The sequence below is a fragment of the Pantherophis guttatus genome, chromosome 9 (assembly GCF_059756535.1).
Source record: "Pantherophis guttatus breed Tessera chromosome 9, ASM5975653v1, whole genome shotgun sequence".
NCBI classification, from domain to species: domain Eukaryota; kingdom Metazoa; phylum Chordata; class Lepidosauria; order Squamata; family Colubridae; genus Pantherophis; species Pantherophis guttatus.
In genome coordinates this window covers 15,048,202-15,075,566 of record NC_142071.1, presented here as the reverse complement: position 1 = coordinate 15,075,566, position 27,365 = coordinate 15,048,202, and the positions used below count along the sequence as shown (strand labels likewise).

The 27,365-nt window shown below is 40.0% G+C and overlaps 1 protein-coding gene across 1 annotated transcript; it reads right to left on the bottom strand.

Annotated features, from left to right (window-relative positions):
- Positions 1–14,645: 14,645 nt before the first annotated feature.
- DUSP26 (dual specificity phosphatase 26) lies at positions 14,646–25,963 on the bottom strand. The gene is made up of 4 exons (XM_034436901.3): positions 25,664–25,963; positions 18,227–18,509; positions 16,950–17,164; positions 14,646–15,270 (listed from the first exon to the last, which is right to left on the bottom strand). The coding sequence occupies exons 2-4, from the start codon at positions 18,403–18,405 to the stop codon at positions 15,071–15,073; spliced, it is 594 nt and encodes a 197-aa protein (XP_034292792.1). The 5' UTR covers positions 18,406–18,509; positions 25,664–25,963; the 3' UTR covers positions 14,646–15,070.
- Positions 25,964–27,365: the final 1,402 nt, after the last annotated feature.

Genomic DNA, 27,365 nt, shown 5'->3' with positions numbered 1-27,365 from the left:
GGGGCCCTCGACGAGAGGAGCCGATTAGCATCTTCGCTTTTGAAGTAGCCAAGCAGTGGGTCGGGATTGGCTGGCTTGGAACGTGGCTCCAGCCTATAGCGTTGCGAACCAAAAGAGGAACAACGAAGAATGGGGATTAGAAAATAGAAAGAAAGAAAAAGAAAACAAGATTGATCAATCGTTGCTGCGCTTAGGATCGCTCGCGGTGCAGGTATTCTGGATGGAAGGCAGAGCTTGGCTGATGGAGGTGGAGAATCCCGATTTTATTGATATTTTAAAAGGATCACCTTTCCAGCTCTTTATGTCAAGGGACCTGGCGACTCTTCCTTTCTTTATTAGATTTATATTACTCCTTTATTCTGTACAAGACAAAGAGGGTTGCCTCCTGCACCCTCTCCCGCACAATAACAATACCTTACCTGCATCCCATCAGTTGACTGAGACTATTCTCCCTGTTTCCCATTGCCTTTTTTTTTTCTGGAGGTGGGCACACTTCGAAACCAAGTCCAGGGCTCCTTTGAGCTGCCATTTTTTAAAGTATGCAATCATAGCTGTTGTATTTCCAGGGGACTCAAAGTACTGTATCAAGGTGATGCCAGAAGATAGAAGTTTGCAAAATCTATGGATTAAAAGTGAAGAGGTGGAAAGGAAACTGCCAGATCTCAAGGGAGATGGTGGAAGTCACGTTGATGTCTGCTACAGGGTGTCATGTAGACATTTCTCAGGCCTAATCAAGAAGATGTGTGACATGGTATTTCCTGCAATTAAGTCACACAGGACTAACTGAATCCCCCCAAATCAGTGGGCTGCAGGGGGAAAAGGAATAACTGACTGAAATGTCTTGAAATGGAAGATTCTTCACTGGGACAAATAATGACAGACACCACATGTGAACGCCAAACTGTTCACTGAGATCAACCCTTCCACAGAAGACCTTGCACTTTCCTCTACCTACTGGGCTGTATCTGTAATCCACCATCAAACAAATCTGACCTGTTTGGGTCACACTTTGCTGATCACAGCTTTGGCAAACAATGGGTGGGTGTCCCATCTAATGAGCTGCAGAATAAACATGGAGAAAGGTCACCACCATGAAGCCATGTAATTCATTAAATCCTTTCCCCCCTAGTGGTGGTTTATTCTATTCCATCGAACAACAAAAATGCATAGAGGGCTAAAACATATGAAGAATGGTTTTCAGAGTTGGGTATGTCTAGGTTCAAGTTTAATGAAGAGAAGGAATAGGAGTGACATGATAGTAGTCTTCCAATAACTAGGGGGCTGGCACAAAGAAGATGAGGTCAACCTATTTTCCAAAGCAGGACAAGAAGCAATGGATGGAAACTAACCAAGGAGAGAACCAACCTAGAACTAAGGAGAAATTTCCTGAGAGTGAGAACAATTAATCAGTGGAACGACTTGCCTTCAGAAGTTGTGGGTTGTTCCAACACTGGAGGTTTTTAAGAGACTGAACAGCCACTTGTCTGAAATGGTATAGGGTCTCCTGCTTGAGCAGGGGGTTGGACTAAAAGACCTCCAAGGTCACTTCCAATGCTGTTTCTCTGTTATCGTTCTTTGCCGTTTCCAAATCCATCCACTTAGTCTCATTCTGGAGACTGTGTGGCACTGTCTGGCATCCATTTTCTCAGCCTGGTTGTGATTGCTGCTTATGTATTGTTCAAGGCCTAGGTTTTTTTTTAGGAGAAAAGTGAAGAGAATTAGTAGTTTTGGGACCCACACATTGAAGGGGTGTGCATGTGTGGGAGAACTGAAGGAAGGTTGAAAATTGGATCAACTATAGTCACAAAGGCAGGGAATCTCACCTATCTCTAGACATGTGCATTACAAGGTTTCAATAGTTTTGGTGGAAAAATCATCATCATCACCAACTCTGGCAAAAGAGAGAAATAAGGAAAGAATTTTGAGGGGGTTGGAGTGCAAACATTGCATTAATAATTTTTAAAGGGCCTAAATAATAGCATCCTATTTCTCAAGGTGACGACTGAATAGTTTGCACACTGAATCTTTCATGTGGCATAATTATATTTAACAGAAGATGATAAAATTCTTGAGATGGATTCACTTGCCCTGAAATCAAATCCCTTGTCTCTTATATTTTATTTATATATATAAATATTTATGTCTCATACATTCTAATATATAGGCAGTTCTCAGATGGTTCATGCAGCATTTAAAATCAATTCACAGTGATATTCATCTACCAACAGCTAAGATAGTTCTGTGTGATTAGTTTTCATTTTTTTTAAATTACCACAGCAAAGAATTTGATTGAAGCAGTGACTAGAGATTTTTTTTTAAAAAAAGTTTTTCCTATCAGGGTTTTTGCCCCAACTGTGATTAAAAACTTATCTGAACATGGATGAAAGGGCTGGAGAAAACATGATGTGTAAAATCATTGCAGGTGAAATTATCAAACTTGAGCTGATTTTGAGAAGTAACCAAATCAGAACTGGTAAATGCTTAGAAAGACCACAAAGCAGTTGAAAAACATCTGAGAAAAAGGTGTTGGCAGATTGTTTCTGCATTCCTGCTAGAAAAGTAATATCTGTATCCAGGGGTGGGTTCTAAAATTTTTTACTACTGGTTCTGTGGGAATGGCTTATTTTGTGGGCATGGCTTGATGGCCATGTGACAATTCTTTAGGATTTAGCAGAGGTACTGGTCTACCAGGCTTTTAACTGCTTGCAGAGCTGTACCGATCTACTCATTTGTTTTTGGAGGCACTGGTCTACCCATTTATTTTTGCAGGCACTGGTCTACTCATTTATTTTTTCAGACACTGGTCTACCCATTTATTTTTGTAGGCACCAGTCTACTCATTTGTTTTAACACTGATCAGCTGTAGGGCGGCCCTTTGAAGCCCCATGGCAAGAGTTTAAACAGTTTTTTCCCCTCTAGCCGATCAGCTGGGACTCAGGAGGCAGCAATAGATTGGGGGTGGGGCCAAATAAAAGGTAAGAATAATGCAGGGGGGGCGGGAGGGCCAGAACCGGTTCGGTGATGTCTTATCGTTACCGCTACCGGCTCGACGGAACTGAGAGGAACCCACCACTGTCTGTATCTACATAGTAAATAGGAGCTGTTTTTAAAAAACAGAATAACAGTGTTGGAATTTGACTCAAGTTGAAGACTATCTTTCACAGCATTATTAATTCAGTGTTGTGTTTGGTTCTTCCAAAAATTAGGGCTTTAGTAGCATCTTTTTTGACCAGTATGTTTTATTAAAAGGGATTTTTGCCACCGTGAACCTACCTCTCCTACAAGTCCCAAGAGGTACCCAAGAAACAAGTGTTCCTGTCCCTCCAGATGTCTTTCCTGCTCCCTGTTGTATCTACACAAACTGGATTCATATAGATTTATAGTCCGAGCCTGCAATCTTTCATGTCTTAGGCACATAACCCCAAGATCCACTGAAAACAATGAGTATTTTGTAACAACAATAAATATCTGACATTGCTTTCAAATATTTGTTTGAGGAGGGACTTACCATATGCTAGTGCCAGTGTGTCTTTGAGCAATGTTGCCATTTCAAACAAAGGCTGGGCTAAACCAGTATTCCATTATTTAGTTGCAGCAATATTTCTCTCTGTGTTTGTCTCTTTCTCTCCCTTCCCCTTTCCTTTCTGTTTTGGCAAAACAGGAACATTGCCTGTGAAATATGAGCTGTGCATTTTTGAAGGAAAACTATAGATTTTTACAAGTGATAGATCTCCCTTAATATTTATTTATTACAGCCTTGTGACTGTAATACAGCCCAGATACTGTACAAACAAGATACTGAATAAAAGTATATATCCCTACTTAGAAATTTCTTCAAGACAGGATATGTAAGGATCTGTTTATAGGAAACAGTTTAATAGCCCATGATCTAAAGTTTCTGTTGAACCATCACCACATGGATTATAAATTCCTGTGCATAGGAATACTCTTAAAACATCCAAGAAAGTATCCATCTTGTCTAAGGTGAAGGCTTTACAAAATGTTCAAATTGGAATGGATAATAAATATGTGTCTGGAAAGAATCTTTGGAAGAAAATTATAAATGTTGGGGTGTGACAATCTCCCTTATTCATTTTCCCACCTGGAGTTTGAAACTTCCAGGAAACTGCTGACCATCTACTATAGATGAAAGATTTAAATGTATGCAAAAGTTGCCTATTAAAGACAACAAAGAGGAACTTGGTTTGCCAGCCTGCCCATTTCCACTGTAATTGAGTTAGCCTTAAATTCAGCATGATTTACATTGGAGGAGGCCTACTCAGGGTAGTTCATTTACTCCCAGTGTTGACACATGTGTTTGGAGGGCTGATGTGTTATATGAACAGTATAATCCAGGCAACCCTGGATCTAAGAAGGGTCTAAACTATTTTTCTTCATTTAGCTTTGTTATCCAGAAATGGAAAGAGACAACAAGGGAATCGGGTGAGATCATATCACTGCCACTGCTTTAGTTTTGTTTGGGCAACTAAAAATAGCAAAAAGTTGCTGTGAAGCCAGCCACGCTAAGGTTTATTACACTGATGCTTTTCTTCTTCTGCCCTGCCTCCAGCTGTCTGATAGATGTGAAATATCTTCTGTTTCCCCCCCTTCCTTTCCTTTCCTTTCCTTTCCTTTCCTTTCCTTTCCTTTCCTTTCCTTTCCTTTCCTTTCCTTTCCTTTCCTTCCCATCCCTCTTTCCCTTCTGCATTTATATCATATTTAACTTCTGAGCCAAAAGGCAGAGATCACCTGGCTTTTTTTATTTTGTGGACCACTTTAGAATGAAGAGAGAATCATACAACATTTTCAACAAAGAAGTAACGATAGGAACATCTGATTTGGAACCCAAACAGGTATAACATTCTGTTTTAACTCTTGAGACCTTGTAGCAATTGAGGATTGGTTATTTAATACATCTGGTATCAGTATCACCCACTACTTAGTTAAGGTTCCTTGTTACAAAAAAGTCTTCTCTGCAAGGCCATTACTACAATAAGAGGAATTCTCAATATGTTGGCTGTACATAGAAAAGTGGTCATTAGATGACCTCAGATTACCGAGATGGACTCATGGACTCATATTGGATGGACTCATATTGATGAGTCCAGCCCTTTGAAGAAGGGCTTTAATTTCACCAAGTGTGCAGTTCCTCTCTTTCTTTTTGTGCACAATTGTGCATAATTACTACACACAAGAAGAACTAAGTACTGCTTGCCAATAGCCCAGTCTGGCATTGGTTAGATTCTCCCAAATGAGGGCTTCATTTATTATTGCACTACGATGCCCACACTTCTAGCCAGGTCATCTTTTATTTCCTCTATAAATGGACATGATGCTCTTTCAGGAATTTGGATCCAAGGATATTTTGCAAAATGAAAATATTTCAAGTGATTGTTATCATCATTGTAATATGACTCCATTGTACTGCTGTATCAAAACAAAATTCTGATGTCTTATGGACGTTTGTCAAAGTTTCAATCAGCTGACTTTAAAATGCTAGCAAAAAGGTATGAACTATGAAGGCAATAAAATCAATATATTCTGGAGAAGCTGATTTCATGAGCTTTCTGAGAGATAAGTATAAAATACATTTGTACGTCTGTAAACAGGATGAGACATTTTCTTTTTTTAAAAAAATATCTTTATTAAATATTTACAGTAAAATTAACACATAATAATGATTGGAAAACAATATAAGAAGTGAAATGTAGGAACACATAAACACAAGACTAAAACGAAACAACAAACATGACTAACCGAGAGTTAAGCTCACTCTCCAATTAATATTAATTAATATCATCCTAACCAAACATTTCAATACAATCAGGCTCTTTTAATTATCTGCAAAACAATTGGCCTGTTTTTTTCAAAATTATAAAGAATTATATAACCTATTAAGTATCTATTTAATCTAATTAGACGATCTTATCACCTATCTCCTAGGTTTAACCTTTTTTTAAGCCAGACAAAGCATCTGTCCCAACTTCTATTATATGTTGAATCTTTCTTATCTTTTAAGATATATGTTAGCCTGTCCATCTCAGCACATCAAAGAATCTTATTTATTATCAGATGGTCAGGGGGCGTATCTGCATCTTTCCACAGTTGAGCAAATGCCATTCTCGCTGCTGTTGAGACATGGACAAATATATACCAATCCTTGTTGTCAATGTGGTCCGGTCTTATTCCGAGTAAGTAGAGGTCTGGGTGCAGGGGAAAGCTCACACCTGTTATTTCCAGCAGCCACTGCTGTATTTCCCCCCAATAGCGTCTAGTTGACGGACAAATCCACCACTGATGGAAGAAAGTACCCTTGGCCAACCCACATTTCCAACATCTATCAGAGGATCCTGGGAACATCTTAGCGATTCTGGCGGGGGGGAGATACCAATGGTAGATCATCTTATAAAAGTTTTCTTTGAACAGGGAAGAAAGGGTCAGTTTCATAGTTTTGTTCCATACATTTTGCCATGCATCAAGATGAATTGTTGTTCCAATATTTCTCCCCCAGGCAATCATCGTGTCCTTTACAATCTCCTCCACCATAAAATTGGACAGAAGAAAATTGTAAACGTTGGAAATAAATTTCCTTCGGCCACCTAGGAGAAGCTTGTCAAAAGTTTGTAAATGAAGGGAAATACCATGTTCCTATTTATCCCTAGCAAATCTAGTTTGAATTTTCGCATAGGACCACCAATCTATATCTAATCCTCTAGTTTGGAGATCGGCTCTAGGTCTAAGTCTCCCGACTTCATCCAACAAGTCACCATAAACCCAGTTCCTCTTTGTGTTGTGCACAGTCGGAAGGGTCACTGCCTCTAACGGAGACACCCATTTAGGAATCTGTGTGTAAACTTGCTTCTTCACCATTTCCCAAACCCTTAATAAAATTCCTCTAATATAATGATTTGTAAAATATTTGGATTTTTTGTCTTTCTGAGACCACAAGAAGGAATGCCATCCCTGCTGCAAATCATATCCTTCAATTGCTAAAATGTGCTTTCTTGAGAGGATCACCCAATCTTTTATCCAAACCAGGGATGAAGCTTGGTAATAAAGCTCCCACATAGGGAGTCCCAAGCCGCCCCTTATTTTTGCACTTGCAGCATTTTTCTTTTTATACAGGGTTTTTTACTCTGCCAAATAAATTTACTTAGAATTTGGTCTAATTTCCTAAAAAAAAAAAAATATCCAATCTTGCAGGAGCCGTTTGAAATAAAAAGATCCATTTCGGTAAACATGGGCTTTTATCGTGGCAATTCTACCCAAAAATGAGATCTGAATATGCCGCCATCTCTCCGCTTCATTCGCTGTGTCTATTAATAATTTAGAATAATTGAGCTCTTTGATAGAAGAACATCTATTTGTAAGCCAAATACCTAAATATTTAAGTTTTTTGACCCAATTAATCCCCATAATCCAAAGTATTATGGGGATTAATTGGGTCAAAAAACTTAAATATCTGTTCCTTTTGGGCACCTGACAAATTATTTGTTAACATTTTGATTTTATCCTTATTGATTTTTAATCCCGCTACCCCCCCATATTCATCTAATTATTAGTAAGTAATTTTGGTAATTACTTTAAATTAGTAAGTAATTTTGGTCCCATATTAAGGGGATCTTCTAATATGAAAACCAAATCGTCGGCGAATGCTTGGAGTTTGTATTCTTCCCCTTTAACTTTTAAGCCCTTAATTTCCGAATCCTGCCTGATCGTCTTAAGAAGTGGTTCAAGTGTTAAAATAAATAGCAGCGGTGAAAGAGGGCATCCTTGTCTGGTACCTTTATAAATCTATATCTCATCTGATAGTGATCCATTAAACAATAGCCTTGCTGACTGTTTAGAATAGATGGCTTGAACTGCCCTTGTAAATTGAGGCCCAAAACCCATCACTTCCAATTGTTGTATTATAAAATTCCAGTTGACTCTGTCAAAAGCCTTTTGGGCATCCAGAAAAATCATTACAATTGGTTTATCAGAGTGTGTCTCATAGTATTCTAAGGCATTCAATACTACCCTTACGTTATCTCTTAGGTGCCTATGAGGCAGGAAACCATTCTGGTCTTGGTGGATAAATCAGGACAGGAACACCCGGAGTCTCTCAACTAGTATTGTCGCAAAAATTTTATAATCCACATTCAGGAGCGAGATTGGTCTATAGTTCTGGATCAGAGTTTTATCTGTTTCGGGTTTCGGGATTAGGGAAATGTAGGCTTGCGTCCAGGACCGGGGTATCTTAGAGTATAGTAAAACCTCATTAAATAGATCTTTAATATGCAAACTAAGTGAGTCAAAGATGTTCTGTCCCCGTCACACACGCACACACACCAACAGATGTTCAAGGGTTAAAGACCAAACCAGCCGGCAAAATCCTTTTCCTTATGATAACGGAATTTGGCAACAACCTAGTGGCTGCCTGCCAAGAGTTTATTACTTACGAAGAGGAGAGATAACTTCTCCCCACTTCTGGTACATCAAAAGAAACAGCTCAATAATTACAGAGTCAATTACAGAGATAATCCAGCAAGGTCTATAACAAAAGTCTGGCAATGCAGAATGGCGTGGAAGCTTTCAGCTTTGTTCGTCACAAGGTTTGACTCGTCACCATGCTCCCTTTTATACCTTGTGGGGTGTGGTCCAGTGATTCAGCCTAATCTCGGGCACACCTTTTCTTCTGTTGTGCGCACTTATCTCTGCGACGCTGGCGTGGATCCAGCTAAGACTCATTACCCTCATTACTGTCCATCTGTGGCTGCATGGACGTGCTTGGCCCCGGCCCTATCTCTTGCCCTTCGGCGGACACCGAAGGCATTGCCAGAGAGGAGGGTCCTGGAGAGGGAGGCCTTGCCAACTCCTCTCCTTCACTCTTGGAGTCCTCTCCTGCCGATGACACAGGCTCAGGTAACGGAGCCACAACAAGACTCCTTTATAAAATTCACTAGGAATCCCATCCGGTCCTGGAGTTTTGCCATTGGCTTGTTTCTTGATAGCTACTGCTATTTCCCCAACTGTAATTTCTGCATTTGAAATTTCTTTACAGTGATCCGGAATCATCTCCAATTGTAGATTCTGAAGATAACTCTTGAGTTTATCTTCCTGATAGATTTCTTGGCTATATAAGGAGGTATAAAAATCTTGGGCCACCTTTGCTTTTTGCTCTGTAGTACCTACCAAATTTCCCATAGAGTCCTGTAAAAATTCAATCTTTCTAGATTCTGCCTCTTTTCTTAATCTATATGACAACCACCGGCCCGGCTTGTTAGCATGCTCAAATTGATTTTGTCGACATTTCCGAATTTTATTCGCCAAATCATTTTGATCTAGGATAGATAACTCATGCCTAATCAAGTCAATTTTCTCCTTAATCAAATTATTATGCGGATCTAAACGCAGCTCTCCTTCAGCTTTCTCCAATTCAGCCATTAACTCAATCCATTTGGCCTTCTCCTTTCTCCATTTGGTAGCTGTATATTTTATTACCAATCCCCTAACTACTGCTTTAACAGTATCCCAAATATTTTGAAGGGAAGTATCTTCTCTCTTGTTTTCAGTAAAAAAATGATCTAATTCTTTTTTTAATCATATTTATAAATCCCTCGTCTTTCATGATCTCAGCCCTCATAGACCATCTCGCTCTTCTAGTGGACCCCTTCCATTTTATTACCAGGGGGTGGTGGTCTGCCCATATATTCGTCCCTATTTCAACTGAATTTATGTCTTCTTTCAGATCTGATGTTGACCAGACCATATCTATCCTAGACCATGATCTGTGCCTGGGGGAGAAATATGTAAAGTGCTTTTGCATAGGATGGAAGTCTCGCCAGACGTCTCTTAACCCTATTTCTGTTTTTAGGTTATCCCATGTTTTAGGGAGTACCTTCCTATGCCCTTTTTTATATTTAGGAGAGCCCTTTCCTGGATCATAATCAATTGAAGTATCAGTAATCGTGTTGAAGTCACCTACTATGCATACATGCTCGTAATTTAATTCATTAATTTTCTTATACAAATCTTTAAAGAAACCCATTTGGTTAACTTTAGGGGCATATATATTTACTAACAATACTATTTTTTGGCCAATACTAATCTCTAACATCAGTATCCTACCCTCTATATCTGCATATACTTGACGTTTCACCAGGCCTCTCTGATCGTAAACAACAACTCCCCTTTTCTTCTGGTCGGCCAAGGATACATACAACTTCCCCAGTTTAGGATAAATTAAAATCTTAGAGTGGTCTTTCCTTATGTGGGCCTCCTGTAAACATATAATATCATAATTATCTTTTTGAAGTTTAGCCCAGACCTTTTTCCTCTTAGTGGGAGCATTCAGGCCATTGATGTTAACGGAAAATAGGTTGAGCACCTCTACTTACCTGCGTTCTTGAGTTTCTGGGATCTGGTCTTGATTTGGAAATTTGTTCCTCTTTCTTCTCCAGATTGGGCTGTGTCTTTGTCATGTCCAATATGCTCTGTGGCTGTTGTTTCCTGGGCTACCTCTTCTTGGCTCTTACCTAGGTTACCACCTTCACTCTCTTGGTCACTAAGATTAATATAGGTCTCCGCGAAATCCTGTGCTTCCTGTACGGATTCCAATCGTAACCTTTGTTCTTGCCAGGTAAACATCAGGCCTTCCGGTAGAAGCCAACGATAACGTGTCCCTTGCTTCCTCAGCCATGTTGTCAAAAAGTCATATTTCCTCCGAATGTCTAGTACTCGTCTCGGGAGCTGGGGCAATACTGTTAGTCAGTTATCTTTGTAGGTAAAAGCTTGGTCCCTCATTTTCCAAAACACTTCATCTCTTAGTGCTGTTCTAGTAAATTGAACATGGATCTCTTTAGGGAGCTTGTTGTGCTGAGCATAGCTGGTATATACTCAGTACACATCGACAATATCTCTTGAAACTTCTGCAAAATCTCTTCCAGTAATTCCTGCAATGATCTCTCCCATTAGTACATCCAAGCGCTCACCTTTCTCTTCAGGGACATTCTGAAATCGTTAGAAGTAGCCAGATCTATCCATTTCGAGGAAGATAATCTCTTCCTCAATTTTTTTATTAGCCAAAGCTTGCCGGAGTTCGAGCCGCTCCATCCTACATGTCACCTTCTCGGTCTTTATCTCGGAAGCTTGAATCTGTTCCTCATGATTAGTCAAAGTATTTTGGACCTCCTCAAACTTTGCATGAAACAACCTTGTCTCAATAGTTAATGTTTCAACATTCCTCTTCAGCTCTTCCAAGGTTTTTGATGTTGAATCTTGATTTTTAATCAATGTTTTCTGTATAGACTGGAGAATATCTTGCGTCGATGCTTTTTCCGGAGTAGCCACGTCTTCAGATGATCTTCGTAGTGTCACAGAGGTAGTGGCTGGAGATGAGGCTGAAGAGGTTGTGATTGCCTTCTTCTTCAAAGTAGTAGTCATGGTAGCCATTTTGGATATTCCTAAAAAGTCTTTCCAAGCAATTATACAACACCAAATGGTTTCACCACCTATTATCAAAATTCACTCTTACTTTGCTATGTCCAATGTCCAAACCACACTAGGGGTAAATTTGCTCACTAATTCCTACTGGGTATCTAATTCCTACTGGCTATCTAAAAAGAAATAGGAAAGGAAAGGAAAAGGGGAAAAAAGGGTGTGTGTGTGGAAAAGTCCAACTATAATGAATCTAGGTGTAGTTAGCAATTTTGGTCACTAGATGGCAGCAGACACCAACTTCTCCAGTTCTCCAGCTCTTCTTGCAACAAAAGCAAATTCAAAAGTGATTGCTCATACAAATGGCATTTTTCAAAAACAGAAAATGTTAGTACTAAGTCAAAGATAGGAAAATCAAAGGAAGCATAGCACTCTTTCTTTCAAGGTCTGTGGGGGATCACATTCCCAAACAGTAAGTCAAAATTCAAAATTCACCAGTTGTAAAAACAGGGTGAAATCAGATCGCAGTAATCAGTTATAATCTAAGGTTGATAATCTTCTCAAACTGCCAACTAACTTCACTGCCACCTCACTCAGTTTAGGCTCTGGGAGTAGGAAAGATTTTAAACTCCACTACCTTGCGGCTTCCAATCGAATCACAGTCTCAAATTACCGAATCAGTCTTTTAGTTTGGTTTGGATGAATAGACTTCCTCAAGCAGTATAGCCACAGCCTCGGGGCACCATAACAGGCATCCTCTCACTGTGCCGACATCGGGGCACATTCAGTCTCTTCGTGCAGCCTGCACTTTCCACATGGAGCTGGCAAACTCCCCTCTTTTCCACCAAGCTTTCCCACTCGGTGTTGACTTCAAAGAAGCTTCAATGAAGCCGCCGGGTACAGCAAATGGAGAATCGGCTCGGGAGAAGAATCCCTTGCCTCCTCCGGCTGCTGTGACGTCACAGGAAGTCTCAGGATGAGACATTTTCTGTGATAGTGTCAGTGCATACAGATGGGGGTGGTGGTGTCAAAATTGTTTTGCATTTTTTAATTAGTGGGCTGAAAGTGATATATTTTGTGAGCTGCCTTTCTTTGTTTCCAGATCTTTATTACACATTTTCTCTCATTAGGCAATTAAAAGGGGAATATGGAGGAGATATTGATTCCATTTAATCTCTTCCAAATTTTCCAATTTTTATTTCCAAGTTTAGATTATGATATAAGGCCACTGTAGCTTTTCCAGTGTCCAGCCTAATGGATCTTTAGTCTGGAAGCCAGACAATCAGTATTTAAGATATGCTGCCTTTAATTCTAGCTGAAATATAATGTAATATAAGCTACTGGGATCAGCAGCCTTTGATCGTTCTTTCCTTGCCAATTTTGTCTGGACTGATAACCCAAATTCTTTCAAACCTGTTCTCTGATTGCTATATTTGGTCAATGGAGGTGCACAGCGCTACTCTAGAAGTTAAAATCTTTGTGTATATCTATTTTCAAGTAGCTTAGGGAGGAGTCTGATCCTATAATTAACCTTCTATAGCAGGGTTGAGGATCTGGTAGTACTCCGGAAGTTGCTGAGCTACAGCTCCCAGCATTGTCCTCATCAATCAATCAATCAATCAATCAATCAATCAATCAAAATAGAACTGAAAAGGGACCTTGGAAGTCTTCTAGTGCAACCCCCTGCTCAAGCAGGAGACCCTATACCATTTCACACAAATGACTTCCAATCTTTTCTTAAAAACCTCCAGTGATGAAGCACCCACAACTCCTGAAGGCAACTTCTGTTTCACTGGTTAATTGTTCTCACTTTTAGGAAGTTTTTCCTTAATTCCAGGTTGCTTCTCTCCTTGATTAGTTTCCATCCATTATTTTTTGCCCCTGGCACATATTAGATGGGCTTCTGGGATTGAGAAATATTAATAACAGAAGGACTTTATTTTTCAACAGTGAAGCCAAATAGAATTATATTTTTCCATTTCTGTTTCTCTGCTTAGCTGCTATCATTAGTTCTCCAGGTTCTACCGCCCCTTGGTGTTTATTCTGAAGTATGACAAGCTGCTTCTTTATTAAGCCTAGCATTTATGCATATAAAACTATTGCACTAGACATGCTGATGGGTTTTGATCCATCCTCCAGTTTATTTTAAGGCTAAATGGAGCCAGAAAAACTCCAATGTAAGAAAAGCTTTCAATCAGCATGCAGACCAAAATAATAATAATAATTTTTTTTTTAACCAGACACTCCATGATTTGTCTTCAGTGAAAAGGTATGCCTGCTGTTCTTTTGCCTTCTGAGCTCAACCCCAGGACATTTCCTTTCAGAAGAAAAAAAAAATCACTGAAATTTTCAGTGCCCTTCCACTTACTTAATAGATACCTTCCTTTTGCCGAAGACAGGCTCCCTGTTGACCTGACAGATTCTCCAAAGCTAAGCAGGGTCAGACCGGATTAGTATTTAGAAGGGTAGCAATTTCAGTACTGTAGGTTGACATCTTCAAAACTATGCTAGAAAAAAGGCTATTTCTACAACGCTGTCAAAGAAACAAGATGGATATGTTCCTATAGACATCAGGAGTTAAGCTTAACTTTTTAAGCTTTTGTTTTTTTTTAATCCCATAGGCAGTCCTCGATTTACAATCATTTGTTTAGTGACTGAAGTTACAATAGCACTGAAAAAAGTGACTTATGACTGTTTTTTACACTTATGAGCATTGCAGCATCCCCATGGTCACCTGATCAAAATTGAGATACATGGCAACTGACTCATACTTATGACGGTTGCAGTGTCTCAAGGTCACGTGATCTCTTTTTGTGACCTGACAAGCAAAGTCAATGTAGAAGTCAGAGTCACTTAACAACTGTATTACTAACTTAAAAACTGCAGTGATTAACAAGCACTGTAGCAAGAAAGGTTGTAAAATTAATAATAATTGTCTTGCTTAGCAATGGAAATTTTGGTTCTATTATGGTCATAAATTGAGGCGTATTTTATAGCATTCTCTTTAGTCTGCAGCCTTTCTATTTGTATTAAATACCAATGGAAGATATCGTAAACCAAGTTCTCCTTTCGAATTTTTTAGTAGTAGTGTTATGGGGATGTTTTCTTTTTTCTAATTCAAAGAAATCTTCTAGCATGTTTTTCCATTCATTAATGTGGCAGAAATTTCTGAAAGGTTCAGCTGAAATTTCAGCTTGGATATGAAAAATAAAATCCATTTAGCATCCTTGTGTTCTGTAGAACTTTATTTTGATTGTTAAAATACATTGGGGCTTGCCATTTTTTAAAACAAAAGCTAGAAACAAATAGGAGGAAACAAATCACAAGTCATATCACTCCATGGGAATTTCAGCATTAAAAACTTCCTCAGTATGAGGTTGGGACATTGTCTTGGAAAGTGGCTTTGGAAAGCCAACGGGGAAAAGGAGAAAGAAAACCTCTTCCTCTCAGAAACCTGAACTTGCTCGTCTCTAGTTGACTCCTGAACCTGAGAACTGAGAACACTGGAAGTACATCTTGAAATGTTAGAGCTGAACTTCTGTGAGGCAGGATCTATGGAAGGTCAGGGTTACTTGAGCCCAAATTATGCTAGTAATGCCTCATGTTTACCAACACAAACTACACTATCGTGGTTTCCCAATGACTCATCTGCTTACAGTCTTCTGTTCAGCCTTAGGGAGTTGTCCAGGGTCATCAACTGGCGTAGAAAACCCCGATTGGGAATAATGCCTCGATGGTCCTTGACGGTCTTTATGGCCTCCACCAAAGTCAAGCGGTGATAAATCATGAGGTAGGCAAGGACCAGGGTAGCTGATCTGCTTACCCCCACGGCGCAGTGAACAAGGATTCTCCCTATGGGAAGAAGGTCAATTTAAGAAAATGTCAGTATCAAACATCATGAAGAAATCTGGGGCCCAGAGATTCAGGGGAAATCATTTATTTCAGATTTTTGTCAGCTGCCCTGAGGAACCTGATACTACACTACATCTTATTAGCTTTCCGGCATAATTTGAAATTATTTATTTATTGTAGGAGAAGGAGAGCAATAATCTGGGGATGGAGTCAAGAGAGGAATCAGCCTGCAGTTTATGTTCCCACAAGTGGTCCCAGTCCAACCCTTCTTTAATTAACTCTTATCTAGCACCAATTTAGTGCTGACCATTAATTGACTAATTTTTTTTTATAGGTAAAAGCAATAAATCAGCTTCACTGGAACTTAATGTGTAGTCTTGATTCTTTGCACCTGACATTTATTTAATCGATCGATCTATTTACATGGTCACCCAATTCACAAACTGACTCTTGGCAGCTTCCATAGAATTGCAAACCAGAAGCCAGAAACAAAAATCACAACATATCACCATCGATCCCACACTATAATCTTTCAATTTCAAATGATTACAGATGGGATCATCCAATATTTTGACTTTATATCTAGGAGGAAAAACCAACTCTTCAAGGCCTTACAGAACACCAACAAATTTGAATTACCTACATCTTAGGGTATGGGTGAGGGATAGGCCATTCCAGGTGGCAAGTACCAAAAGAGAGATGGTACACTTCCCAAATCCCACCAGATGTTTTATAAAGAGGATCCAGAACATGCACGTGCTGTCAGATCTTGTGAGCTGAGCAAAAGCCTTCTTGGTCATTGACTATTAGCTATTTAGGCAAGAGCTGAGAATCTAAGAGGATCCCTATGTTAGTTGCCAGTTCTGCCTGGGGAGAGTGCAACCCCACCGAGAACTACAGATGGAAAATTCCCAGATCCAGATAGTCCTCGATTCACAACCATTTATTTAATGACTATTTGAAATTACAAAACCAGTGAAAGCAGTGGGGGTCACTTATGATTGGTCCTCACAATTATTACAGCAGTCATGTGATCAAAATTTTGGTGCTTGGCAACCAACATGTATTTACAACTGTTGCCGTATCCTGGGTCATGTGATCACTACTTGTGACTTTCCCAGCCGGCTTCTGACAATGGGGAAGTCACTTTCGCTTAACAACCACATCATTCAGTTAACAACTGTAATGATTCACTAAGCAATTATGGCAAAATGGTTGTAAAATTGGGTGCAACTGGTTTAAGAACCATCTTGCTTAGCAATGTAAATTCTGCTTGAGGGCTACCAGTTACTCTATATAGACATATTCATCATCAAAGGTCCAGTATGATTTCAAGGAATCCTTACTTCGTAGTTTGCACTCCAATGTTTAAACCTCCCCCAACTCTCCCCATGGCGAGGGATCTAGCTAGAAAAAAAAACACCTTAGAAAGCAAAAAAGAAGAAAATAAATCTATTAAATACCAACTGATATATTTTGGGAAGCTGCTATATGCTAAACTCAAGCTGGATATACAACCTGAGAATATGAACTGGATGTCAGCAATGTTGCATTAGAAAGATACTCTATTTTGTAAACAATGGAATATCAATTGATTGTACAGTTTGAATGAGAAACATGCACACATACTATATAGCTCTTCTAGTCATGAGTCAAGTCACCCTTTTCCATGGACTCACCTCCACTCTTGCTCAGGGCTTTGTGGATGAAATCTGCAGCAGGCTGAAAGTAGGGGCTCATATCAAAGGTGGGCGAATCATGTGCCTCAATGCCCAGGTAGCAGATGCCAGTGCCTTCATAGTAATCTGCACCTCCCCGCCACTTGCTGTGAGAAGCATTGAGGATGTGAGTGATGTTCAGTTGGGCCAGCTCATGTCGGTTGGCTGCTATATCTCTACATGGAGGAATGATAAAGTAGGGCATCATTTACACATTCTCTCTTGTTCCCAGAATCATTGCTTCTATCCATTCCTTCTCAAGTTTTTTCAATCTGCACTTAGCTGGCCTTTTCTTAAGAACATGTAGTGGAGTTTTGCTAAGCCAATTCCTAGCAAGTGAGTTTTGCAGTCAGGTTCATGCCTGGGATTTCTGAGGTTCATTTCCTTTTGGACCAATTGACACAAGCCCAGAAACCACTGTGCAAAACATCCTGTCTGATCTTTGATTCCTACTGCTCTTTGATTATCATTTGATGGAGGAGCCTTTCAGACTGAGCTACACAATAACTTTTTTATCCAATTGAATGTTGCCCAAATTGTGAGAGTATCTCTTCTGTCCTGAAGATAGCAAATGAACCTCCTGTGTACCCAGCAGCTGTTATGACAATTCTCCCCTTTATCAGTGTCTTCCTCCCCCTGAATTTGCCCTGAGATAACTGCCCTAGTGACTAATACTAGAACCGGTGATGATAGAATCCTGCTTTCAAATTAGGTTGCATTATATATTTAACAAGTGATTTGTGGCAATATGGTACAGGTAGTCCTTGATTTACTAACACTTGTTTAGTGACCAAAGTTATGACATTACTGACATGATTGGCTCTCACACTTACAACAGTCACAGCATCCCCAATAATCACGTGATCAAAATTCAGGTGCTTGGCAACTAGCATGTATTTATGGTGGTTGCAGCATCCTGGGTCATGTGATCATCATTTATGAGCTTTTTAGTCAACTTTGTACAACAAAATCATAAGGAAAGCCAGGCTCATTTAATGACTGCAGCGAAAAAAAAAGGCAGTAAAATCAGATGCAGTCATGTGGTAACTCACTTAATGACTGCATCACTTAGAGATGAGATTCTGGTTTCAATTGTGATGGTAAGGTGGGAGCTACCTGTAGGTTCTTTCTTTCCTTTCCCCATCTGAATCCTTTCCCTAATCATCACTATGTTGCCCCTTTGCTTCTTCCCCACCTCCTGGAAGTGGCCCATCTCCAGTATTGGGATCAATACGTACTGATCTCCCAGGTAAAGTCCTGGCCAGACCTCATCCGCATGGTTACAGGCTGTCTTCCCCGTGTACAGGAGTCTCTCAAGCTCAAAAACACTGAGGATGGGGTGGCTGATGGTGTCATCATGTGTCCTCCAGACAGGAGGTCTGGATGTATTCCTGGAGAACCGAGACATGAAGGCCATGGGTGCTGCTGTGCCCCCTGTTGCATCCCGGGCTGCTACAGGGGGTTGGGCTGGGGCCCGGACAGTATTTCTGCTCTGACCACCACCCACGGTCGGTTTCTAGTCTGAAAAAGAAAGAAGAACAGTATCAGAAGCATCATCTCATGAGATTCTCATGAGGTTGGACACTTCCTGTATCAGCTGCATTCTGAATGTTGATCCTGATATTGTAAAGAAAATTAAAAGAAGGCACTTTTAAGAAGATTCCTTCTTCCACCACCCAGAGTATTTATTTTTTATTATTGATTTATTATGAAACTTATTTGGCACCCATCTCCTGTCCATCAGCTCTTACAATAGAAAACATTAAAAATATTAAAGTCATCAGTTATTAAATAGCAAAGCTGAAAAAGGAGATAAAATCATTAACACAAGATGGCAAAGGAGGGAGTAGAATTAGATTTTAATTAGTGAACCTCCAGTGTGAAGTTCCCTCATTGGGTCTCCAAGCCATCTGGCAAAGCCAGGTCTTAAGGCTCTCACAAAAAGTCAGGAGGATGGGAGCCAGTCTCACCTCAGGGGATAAGATGTTCCAGAGGGCAAGAGCCACATCAGAGAAGGATCTTCTCCAGGATTCCTGAAGCATACTAACCAGTCTTCAACTCACCAAGCTTAGCATATTGTGCCAACATAGCCACTCAATTTAAAATTATGAGAACACTATCAATGATTTCCTTACACAGGCATTGTTTCCATGTAGGAAAGCTATGTGTATATGGGAAAATTATTGGTACAAGTGCATGCAATTAGAACACAAAGTCATCTTAGTGTGCCTTTTCCTATTGTTTTGCAGATGCTAGTTTCTTAGGTGAAGCTGGCAGCCATGAAGGAAATTCAGTCTTTGAGTTACATCAGTTCCTCTATTAGGAAAACAAGAGCTGGCACATCAAATTTCATTCCAACGATTGATGGATTGATCAATTTATTTATTTATTTAATTTTTATATGCCGCCTTCTCCGGAGACTCAGGGAGGCTTACAATGCATTAAGCAATAGCCTTTTGTATATTTTATACAAAGTCAGCTTATTGCCCCCACAAACTGGGTCCTCATTTTACCCACCTTAGAAAGGATGGAAGGCTGAGTCGACCTTGAGCCTGGTGAGAATTGAACTCGCAGTAATTGCAGGCAGCTGGATGTTAAATGCTGCCTTAGTAGGAGGCATTAGCCTCCTACGCCACTCAGGCGCATCTTCAGTAAATAACAATTAAATCCTTACAAAAACAATAATGGAGAAACAATAAAAACAAACCATGAAGACCCAAGGACGAAAAATACTGGGAAACATTCAGCCAATGGAATCATCAGCCCTAAAATCATATCACCCACAGCTGCTGAATGACCCAGGTCTTTGATTGGTTTGGAAAGATAGGCAGGGGAGGGATCAAATCTCAGGTAGATGTTCCAAAAGGTGGGGGCACTGCCAGAGAAGACATTTCTCCTGAGTCCTGCCTAAGTGTGAGATTCTGCATGCCAACCTGGTCAGATCTTACCAGACAAGCAGAAATAACTGAAGATAGGCAATCCAGCAAAAAACTTCATCCTACACTATGAAGGGTTTTATAGGTAAGAATCAGCACATTGAACTGCAATAATAACCAGTTAGTTTGCTTGATTTTTTTTTTGCTAGATTACAAGTAGTCCTCGATTTATGACCACAATTGAGCCTAAAATTTATGTTGCTAAACAAGATGGTTGTTAAGTGGATCATGTCCCTTTTTTCGACCTTTTTGCCATGGTTGATAAGTGAATCACTACATTTGTTAAGTGAATCATGTGGTCGGCTTCCTCAATAGCCTTTGCTTGTCAGAAACTCCTTAGAGTTTGGTTGCAAGTGACAATCCCAGGACCCCAAGGATTGCTGCAACCATCATAAATACATGCCAGTTGCCAAGCACCCAAAGCTATGGCTATGGAGATGCTGCAACAGTCATATGTGTGAGAACTGGTCATAAATTCACTTTTTTCAATAAAATTATAACTTTGAATGATCGTTGAACAAATGGTTATAGGTCAAGGACTACCTGTAGTTAGCTTGATTTTTCAGCAACCTTTTTGCCTACAAGAGGATTCTGTAGGGTAGTGTAGCACAGTGCTTTATGTACTGGGCTAGAAAAAGGGACTTGTTTTCTGCAAGCAGAGAAGTCCACCAGATACATTAAGTGTTGCACTCTCTCCTGGCCTTGAGCCCTGGCAAATGCTCAGTATTGATGCCCTTATAAGCAATCTCAACTCCTGCACTTATTATTAGATACATCCAGCTTATAGATAATTGAGGCATTCTTTGAACATAAAAAACAGGAAGTCAGAAAAACAGAATGCTTTTGTCAGATAGAAGAATTGGAACAGATCTGATCTGATCTTCAAAAGATCTATAAGATATGCTGACAACCTAGGCTAAAAAACCCTCTTTGATGCCCTTCACATATTACTAAAGTGAAGGCTGATCAAAAAAACAAAATACTTTCTGTTGAATCCTACAGAATGACTATTTTTCAATCTATCTATTTCCATCTACTGAACTATCTTCTTTCAACTCCATGCAGAGTTGCTGCTGTACGATTTAGACAAATTTAGCCAGGACTTCTGATAAGATAAATAGACAAGCTGAACCCTAAATGTCACCTCTGGATATATCAATGGATTTTCTAACATTTTGCATTAGCTTTAATGAAATTGACATGAAGGTGGGAGGGCTCTTTTCTCTTAATTCCTGAACTGACAAAGTTGAATGAATCAGAATCTGTGTGGGCTCAGCTGTTGCTTTTCTTCAAAATGAGGTTTTGCCAATGCACTTATGCCAATAAGAGGACTGCCAGGGCAGAATGTACATGAAAAGGTCTGGCAGGTGCTAACACTTTGAATAGACAGCTAAGAGCAATGGAGGATAAAAGCTAAGAGCTAGGAAGGAGAAGGAATGTGTTTTCTTCCTGATGTAAGCTCTGTCTTGTAACAATGTTGATTTTTTTCTGGCAGGACCTGGAGAAGATTTTTGAAGAAACCCATTGAATTCCAGGAAGGGGAGACTTCTATAGTTTAGTTTAGTTTAGTTTATTTGATTTGTATACCGCCCTACTCCCGAAGGACTCAGGGCGGTGAACAGCCAAGCAATAAAATACATAAATACACAAAATTTAAAAACCAGATAAAATCAAATTAAATCATTTTGGCCTGGACAGATTAAAACACCCCAATAATTTAAAAACAGATTAAAATATTAAAAGAGGGAGGAGATTAGGCCAAGCCCGCTTGATGGAATAAAAAGGTCTTCACAGCGCAGCGGAAGGTGCACAGATCCGGGATCCTCCGTATCTCTGGGGGGAGCTCATTCCAGACGGTAGGTGCCCCCACAGAGAAGGCTCTCCCCCTAGGGGCCGCCAGCCGACATTGTTTGGCTGACGGCACCCGAAGGAGTCCCTCTCTATGACAGCGTACTGGCCGGTGGGAGGCTATTGGTGGTAGTAGGCGGTCCCGTAAATAACCAGGTCCTAAGCCATGGAGCGCTTTAAAGGTGGTAACCAAAACCTTGAAGCGCACCCGGAAGACCACCGGGAGCCAGTGCAGCTCGCGCAGGAGAGGTGTCACATGGGAGTGCCATGACGCTCCCATTACCACCCGCGCGGCCGCACTCTGAGCTGGTTGGAGCCTCCGGGTGCTCCTCAAGGGGAGCCCCATGTAGAGAGCATTACAATAGTCCAGGCGGGAGGTGACGAGGGCATGAGTGACCGTGCGTAATGAGTCCCAATCCAGAAAGGGACACAACTGGCGAATCAGGCGAACCTGATAAAAAATCCTATAGATCTTAGCTTGCTATATTTGGTCAGAAATGGCAGTCAGTGATACAAGTGCAAGCTTAGGGAGTCAGTTCCTGACATTTTCATTTAATAAAGGCTGGCGTAGTAGTGTTAAGGAAAAATTCACTTGAATTCACAAAGAAACACTCTTGAATATTTACTGAATCTGGTTATTAGATTTTCTGAGTTCACATGATACAGTGAATCATAAAATAACCAAACAGGCATGGTTCATCCAGCAGGCTAAGCAAAAGAAGCAAAACAAAAACAAAATCAGAACAGTGTGCAGACTTATGCAAATTCATCTACTAAACTTATTAAGTTAAAGATATGGCATCAACATAGCTAGAGGGATTCCAGATACTGTATCAGCAAACTTGTGTCCCTGGGTTGTTTTAAATGTCAACTTCCATAATCCTTGATGACTGACCATGCAAGATAGGGCTTATAAAAGATTGGGTCCAAATCACCTAGAGACCACTGGATTGCTTGAGATGTTTTAGACTTCAACTTCCATAATTCTTGAGTATTGTCCTCACAGGATAGAAGCTTAGTCCAAAGCATCTAGAGGACACTGGGTTGCTTGCCCCTGGATGACAACCAACATTAGGCTAGGCCAGGGAAGTGCAATCTGATTTAGAGTAAAGACATGGTAGGCTCAGAAAAGAAAAAAAAACCCAAAATCAGAGCAAAGAAATCATAAGAAAAAAAATATAGTATTTTTCGGAGTATAAGATGCACCTTTCCCCCCCCAAAGGGGGTGAAAATTTAGGTGCGTCTTATACACCGAATGTAGCCCCACCCACCCACTGGCCTCCACACTTTGGCCTCTGCCTCCCAGCAGTTTACCTCCTTGCAGCAAGCAGCAAGAAGAAATAGCTTGTTTCAGCTTCAGTACATCCTAATTAGCACAAGTTGATTGGATCGGCCTCCTGACTCTCAGCTGTTTTGCTCTCTGCTGCTTGCTGCAAGGAAGTAAATTGCTGGGAGCAGATTTTTTTTTTCTTATGCTAATCAAGCTATGCTGAAAATGAAAATGAAAGTAAAGCAGGCTGTTTGCTGCAACAAAGTCTTATAGTCCGGAGCATCTTATATTCTGAAAAATACGGGTAAATTCATGTTATTCCTCTCATGTGATTTAGTTTCTTTTCATCTTATAATTACATTAAATGTCCAGTGGTAGCTTTTATAGGTCTTATGAAGGATCATACTCAAGACTTAAAGTTACCAAAGACCAAATTATCTACGATTAATTAGCTGGACCAAATGTTGTTTGTGATAGAGTCTGTAAAAAATCTTTTTGCATGATCAGCTTCTGAAGGCAGCTCCCTCGCTTTCAGGGGGGCATCTGGGATCATTCAAAGTTTACTGGGGAACTTAGTTGAGAATGTTTCCAGAGAATGTGTGAAATTATACAGGAGACAGATAACTCTGGAATGTGTGGCATTCTGTTTTCTTCCTGTTGAATGACCTCATCTAACCTCCATAGAACCAGAAACTTAAAGAACTCTGATCGTTCTCATTTTAAAAATTGTGCTAAATAATCACATCCTGATAAATCTACCAAAGACTACTCTTGTTAGTGACGATATATGTAATCCTTTCTCTAGTTCCCCAATTACTAGCATTTCTCCACTGTTGCCAGCAATCTCTTTTCCGTGCTTGGAAGACATTCAATGATCCATTTTCCCAGTTCTCTCCATCAGCTAAAATCAGATTAATGGAATTGGTAAGTATAATCCACATTTTAGTAATGGAGACCATCTGGAGATATTGGTGTGTGTTTATTTATAAATGAAATCTATAGGCCATCCAACTCAGAGTGATTCTGGATGGTGTATAAGATAAAAACAATCTAATATGATACAAAGAAAAGAAGACAATAACTCAGAGATCCACTAAACAAGCTAACAAAATTTCCATAGCAACCCAAAGTTCCTTACCAAGGGCCTGGAGCAAAAGGAAGGTCTTTCAAGTTTGTTGAAAGCACAACAGGATCCGAACAATTCAAACCTCTGGGAGGTGGTATTCCAAAGGGCAGATGCCATGGCTGAGATAACTTGAGATGACATCGTTTTAATGATAAGTACTACATCATGCCTACTTTGTCAGATTTACCAGACAGGCATGAATCTTTAGCATTTAAGAATATTTTAACCCACTTAATCACACTTCGATAACACAGTTATATAAAGTTTTAGACATACATCTTTGTTCTAATTTATCAAACATCCTTAGATACTATAAAGGTCTGTGCTGTTCTCTCTATGTGGACAAATGAGAACTGAAACTGGCACAGCTGTGCAGAAACTTATGAGTGAATTCTTAATGAAGGTTAAATGTTTGCTTTTTAAGTAGCAATTTTTTGCATCAACATTCAGCTCCCAAATTATAACAGATGTCTTTTGAACAGTATCTTCTGCAGCAAGTTGTAGATTTGTTTATTCATTATTTTAAAGCAAGTTCAAACCAGTGACCATTTCAACATGCTAAGGGCCAAGCATCTGAGTGTATCTTCAGCTCCACCTTTCCTTCTGCTCCACAGTGTTGTTTGTTCCGTGCATTTCTTTCTTAACAATCCCCATGGATCATTAGCAGAGGAAAAAAATACTGACTTGTTCCTCCTCATTGTTCAGTTTGTCTCACTTTCTACTCCTACACCCTCATGTGTGTAGGCAAAGAAGCCATCTTTTCATCCTGTGCATTACACAAGGTTCTTTTACAAGCATAGTACCTGATGTAGGGATTATCTGATCTATCTTTACAATCACAGTGTATTGGAGACCATTTATAGTTAATTTTACATAGGCAGAATAACTAGGTACAATTTGGATTAGGGGCATCTTGTCTTCAGTGTTCAATTCAGCCTCTGGACAAAGTCCAAGGTCTTCACCTTCTCCACCCTTCTGCCACCACTTTTCTCCTCCTGCAATGGTCAAATATATAAGGGCCCTTTGGGCTCCAACAGGCATTAAGGAAACAGGAAAGTCACTGAGGACTGTGAAGGCTGAGATGGTTAGGAAGGAAATCAATTTCTTCATGCTTAGAGATAAGGAGATGTTGGAGGGATGTGACCTACAAAAGTCCAGATATCTGTCAAAATGATCTAAATTCCTTTCCGAATGAAGTTGCTTAAAGGGATGACCAAGATCACAATTGCTGAAGCACCATCCAGTCTCAAATCTTTGTCCCTCTCCTTCACCATCCTTGATCTTCCAACACAACTAAATCCATTCAGTCCCAGCCAGATGAAAACATGCACAATACAGAAAGCTCTCCTTCTCTTGGCAGCTTCTCAGAGGCAAGAGAATCAGATATAGACTTCTTTGGCCCTGAGGAGGAGGGGAGTGATCAATTCTGCATGCTTGGCAGTCAACAAAGAGAGAAAAGCAGAACACGAGGCAGGTGACAGCCCAGTTCCCTTACCTTTGTCAAAGCTGTGATTTTTTTTTCTCAGGCAGCTGGCAAATCTAGCCAGCCATTTCTCCCCTTCTCCGTGCTGCTGTTCCTGCTGTTGCTGCCGCTCCCAATGTTATGGCTGCAAGGAGGAAAAAAGGCTGCAGCCTTCACATCTATTTTAAGCCCTGGCATGTCCAGTGGCACATTTGTTTCCTCCCCAACAATGGATGGGAGAGAGAGGGTGGGGGAGGCGGCATAGAGGCGGTTGCTTTGACTGAGAGACACGTAGAAGCACACACCACACAGGAGAAGCATAGCTACCCTCCCATCCACTGTGTGTTTCCAAGCGTGCAGGGCTGCTCATGCTGGCTCAACAGGAGAAATGTCCTTTGCAAAGCATTCCTGGGAATTGTACATGAAAGTATAACAAATGATGCTGGGCCCATTGTCTGACAGGGAAGTGGGCACTTGAAGGTGACCCCAAAGGCAAATTCAAGCTAGATCTTGGTTGCTAGGTCAGGTTTGAAGTTAAGTGGGGAGAACCTGTTTTGGTTAACGTAACAGGACTAAAAAAATTGAGAGACGGGTTGAAAAATGTCACAGATTTCCAAACAATCTGGAATGAAAATTTCCTTTGTGTTCTTCTTACCCTCAATCTGATGAACATGAAATTATTTTAATTTTAATTTTTGCAAAGAGATATTTTGGTGAAATTATCATGGCTGAATGCAGGGATCTTCCATTAGCCTTTAGTATAAGGTGAAGAATGCAGGTTTTCCCTTGTATAACTATCTCTTTAAGGTTGGCAGCCCCTCTAGAGTTCAAATCTATAGAAATATAAATAAGACAGAATTGTCCATACGGATCTTTTTCAAATCAGTAAATACAAGCCGCTGTAGAAACTGAAAATTGATGGAGAAATGTGCAATTAAAAAAATCAGTGTTTGTTATTTTGCAACAATAAAATTTGCTATCTTGTCATCCCTAATGTTTCTTTTCATTAGGCTACAAAATCTACAAAATGCTTATTGTGCCGAGAGCGACAAAGGTGTTTTTGGACATAACCTGGATTTGTATCCTTTCCATATTCTTAATATGGCATATGTAATATAATGATTTTTAATATTCATGTTGACCTTGACTTTATCATACAACAAATATCCATGCCATCTAAATCTCACATTATGTGCTTCTAACTCCAAAAGCAGCATCCACTCTTTCATAGAAACCCAACAGATAGCTGCAAAATATAATTACAAATCAGGTAAATCCTCTTTCTTCTGTATCTTGTAAACACCCTGTGTTTAGAAGAGCCTGATAGCTCAGCAGACTAATAGCATTGTGATTAACACCAGCTGTCTGCAATTACTGTAAGTTTGAATCTCACCAGGCTCAAGGTTGACTCAGCCTCCCATCCTTTCTAAGGTAGATTAAATGAGGACCCAGTTTGTGGGGGCAATAAGCTTACTTTGTATAAATATACAAAAGTATGAAGGCTATTGCTTAACACATTGTAAGCCCCCCTGAGTCTCCGGAGAAGGGCGGCATATAAATCAAATTAAAAAAAAAACAAACAAAAAACTTGGCACACAATTTTTCTCCTTGCCATACAAATTTAGGTATATCCTTCTGCTGGATTAAATGGTGCATCAGTTGTCAAAACAGGTATTATTGTCTCAAATAAAAACACCATTCTAGGCAAGATATTCTCTCCAACAATGACAGTTGT

What these genes read in the sequence shown, in the direction of transcription:
- DUSP26 (XM_034436901.3), bottom strand. Translation starts at nt 18,405, where the DNA reads ATGGCCTTCATGTCTCGGTTCTCCAGGAATACATCCAGACCTCCTGTC. An exon ending in GGACTTTACCTGGGAGATCA is followed by an intron (nt 17,165 to 18,226) that starts GTACGTATTGAT and finishes TCCTCCATGTAG; the next exon opens with AGATATAGCAGCCAACCGAC. An exon ending in AGCCCTGAGCAAGAGTGGAG is followed by an intron (nt 15,271 to 16,949) that starts GTGAGTCCATGG and finishes TTCTTCCCATAG; the next exon opens with GGAGAATCCTTGTTCACTGC.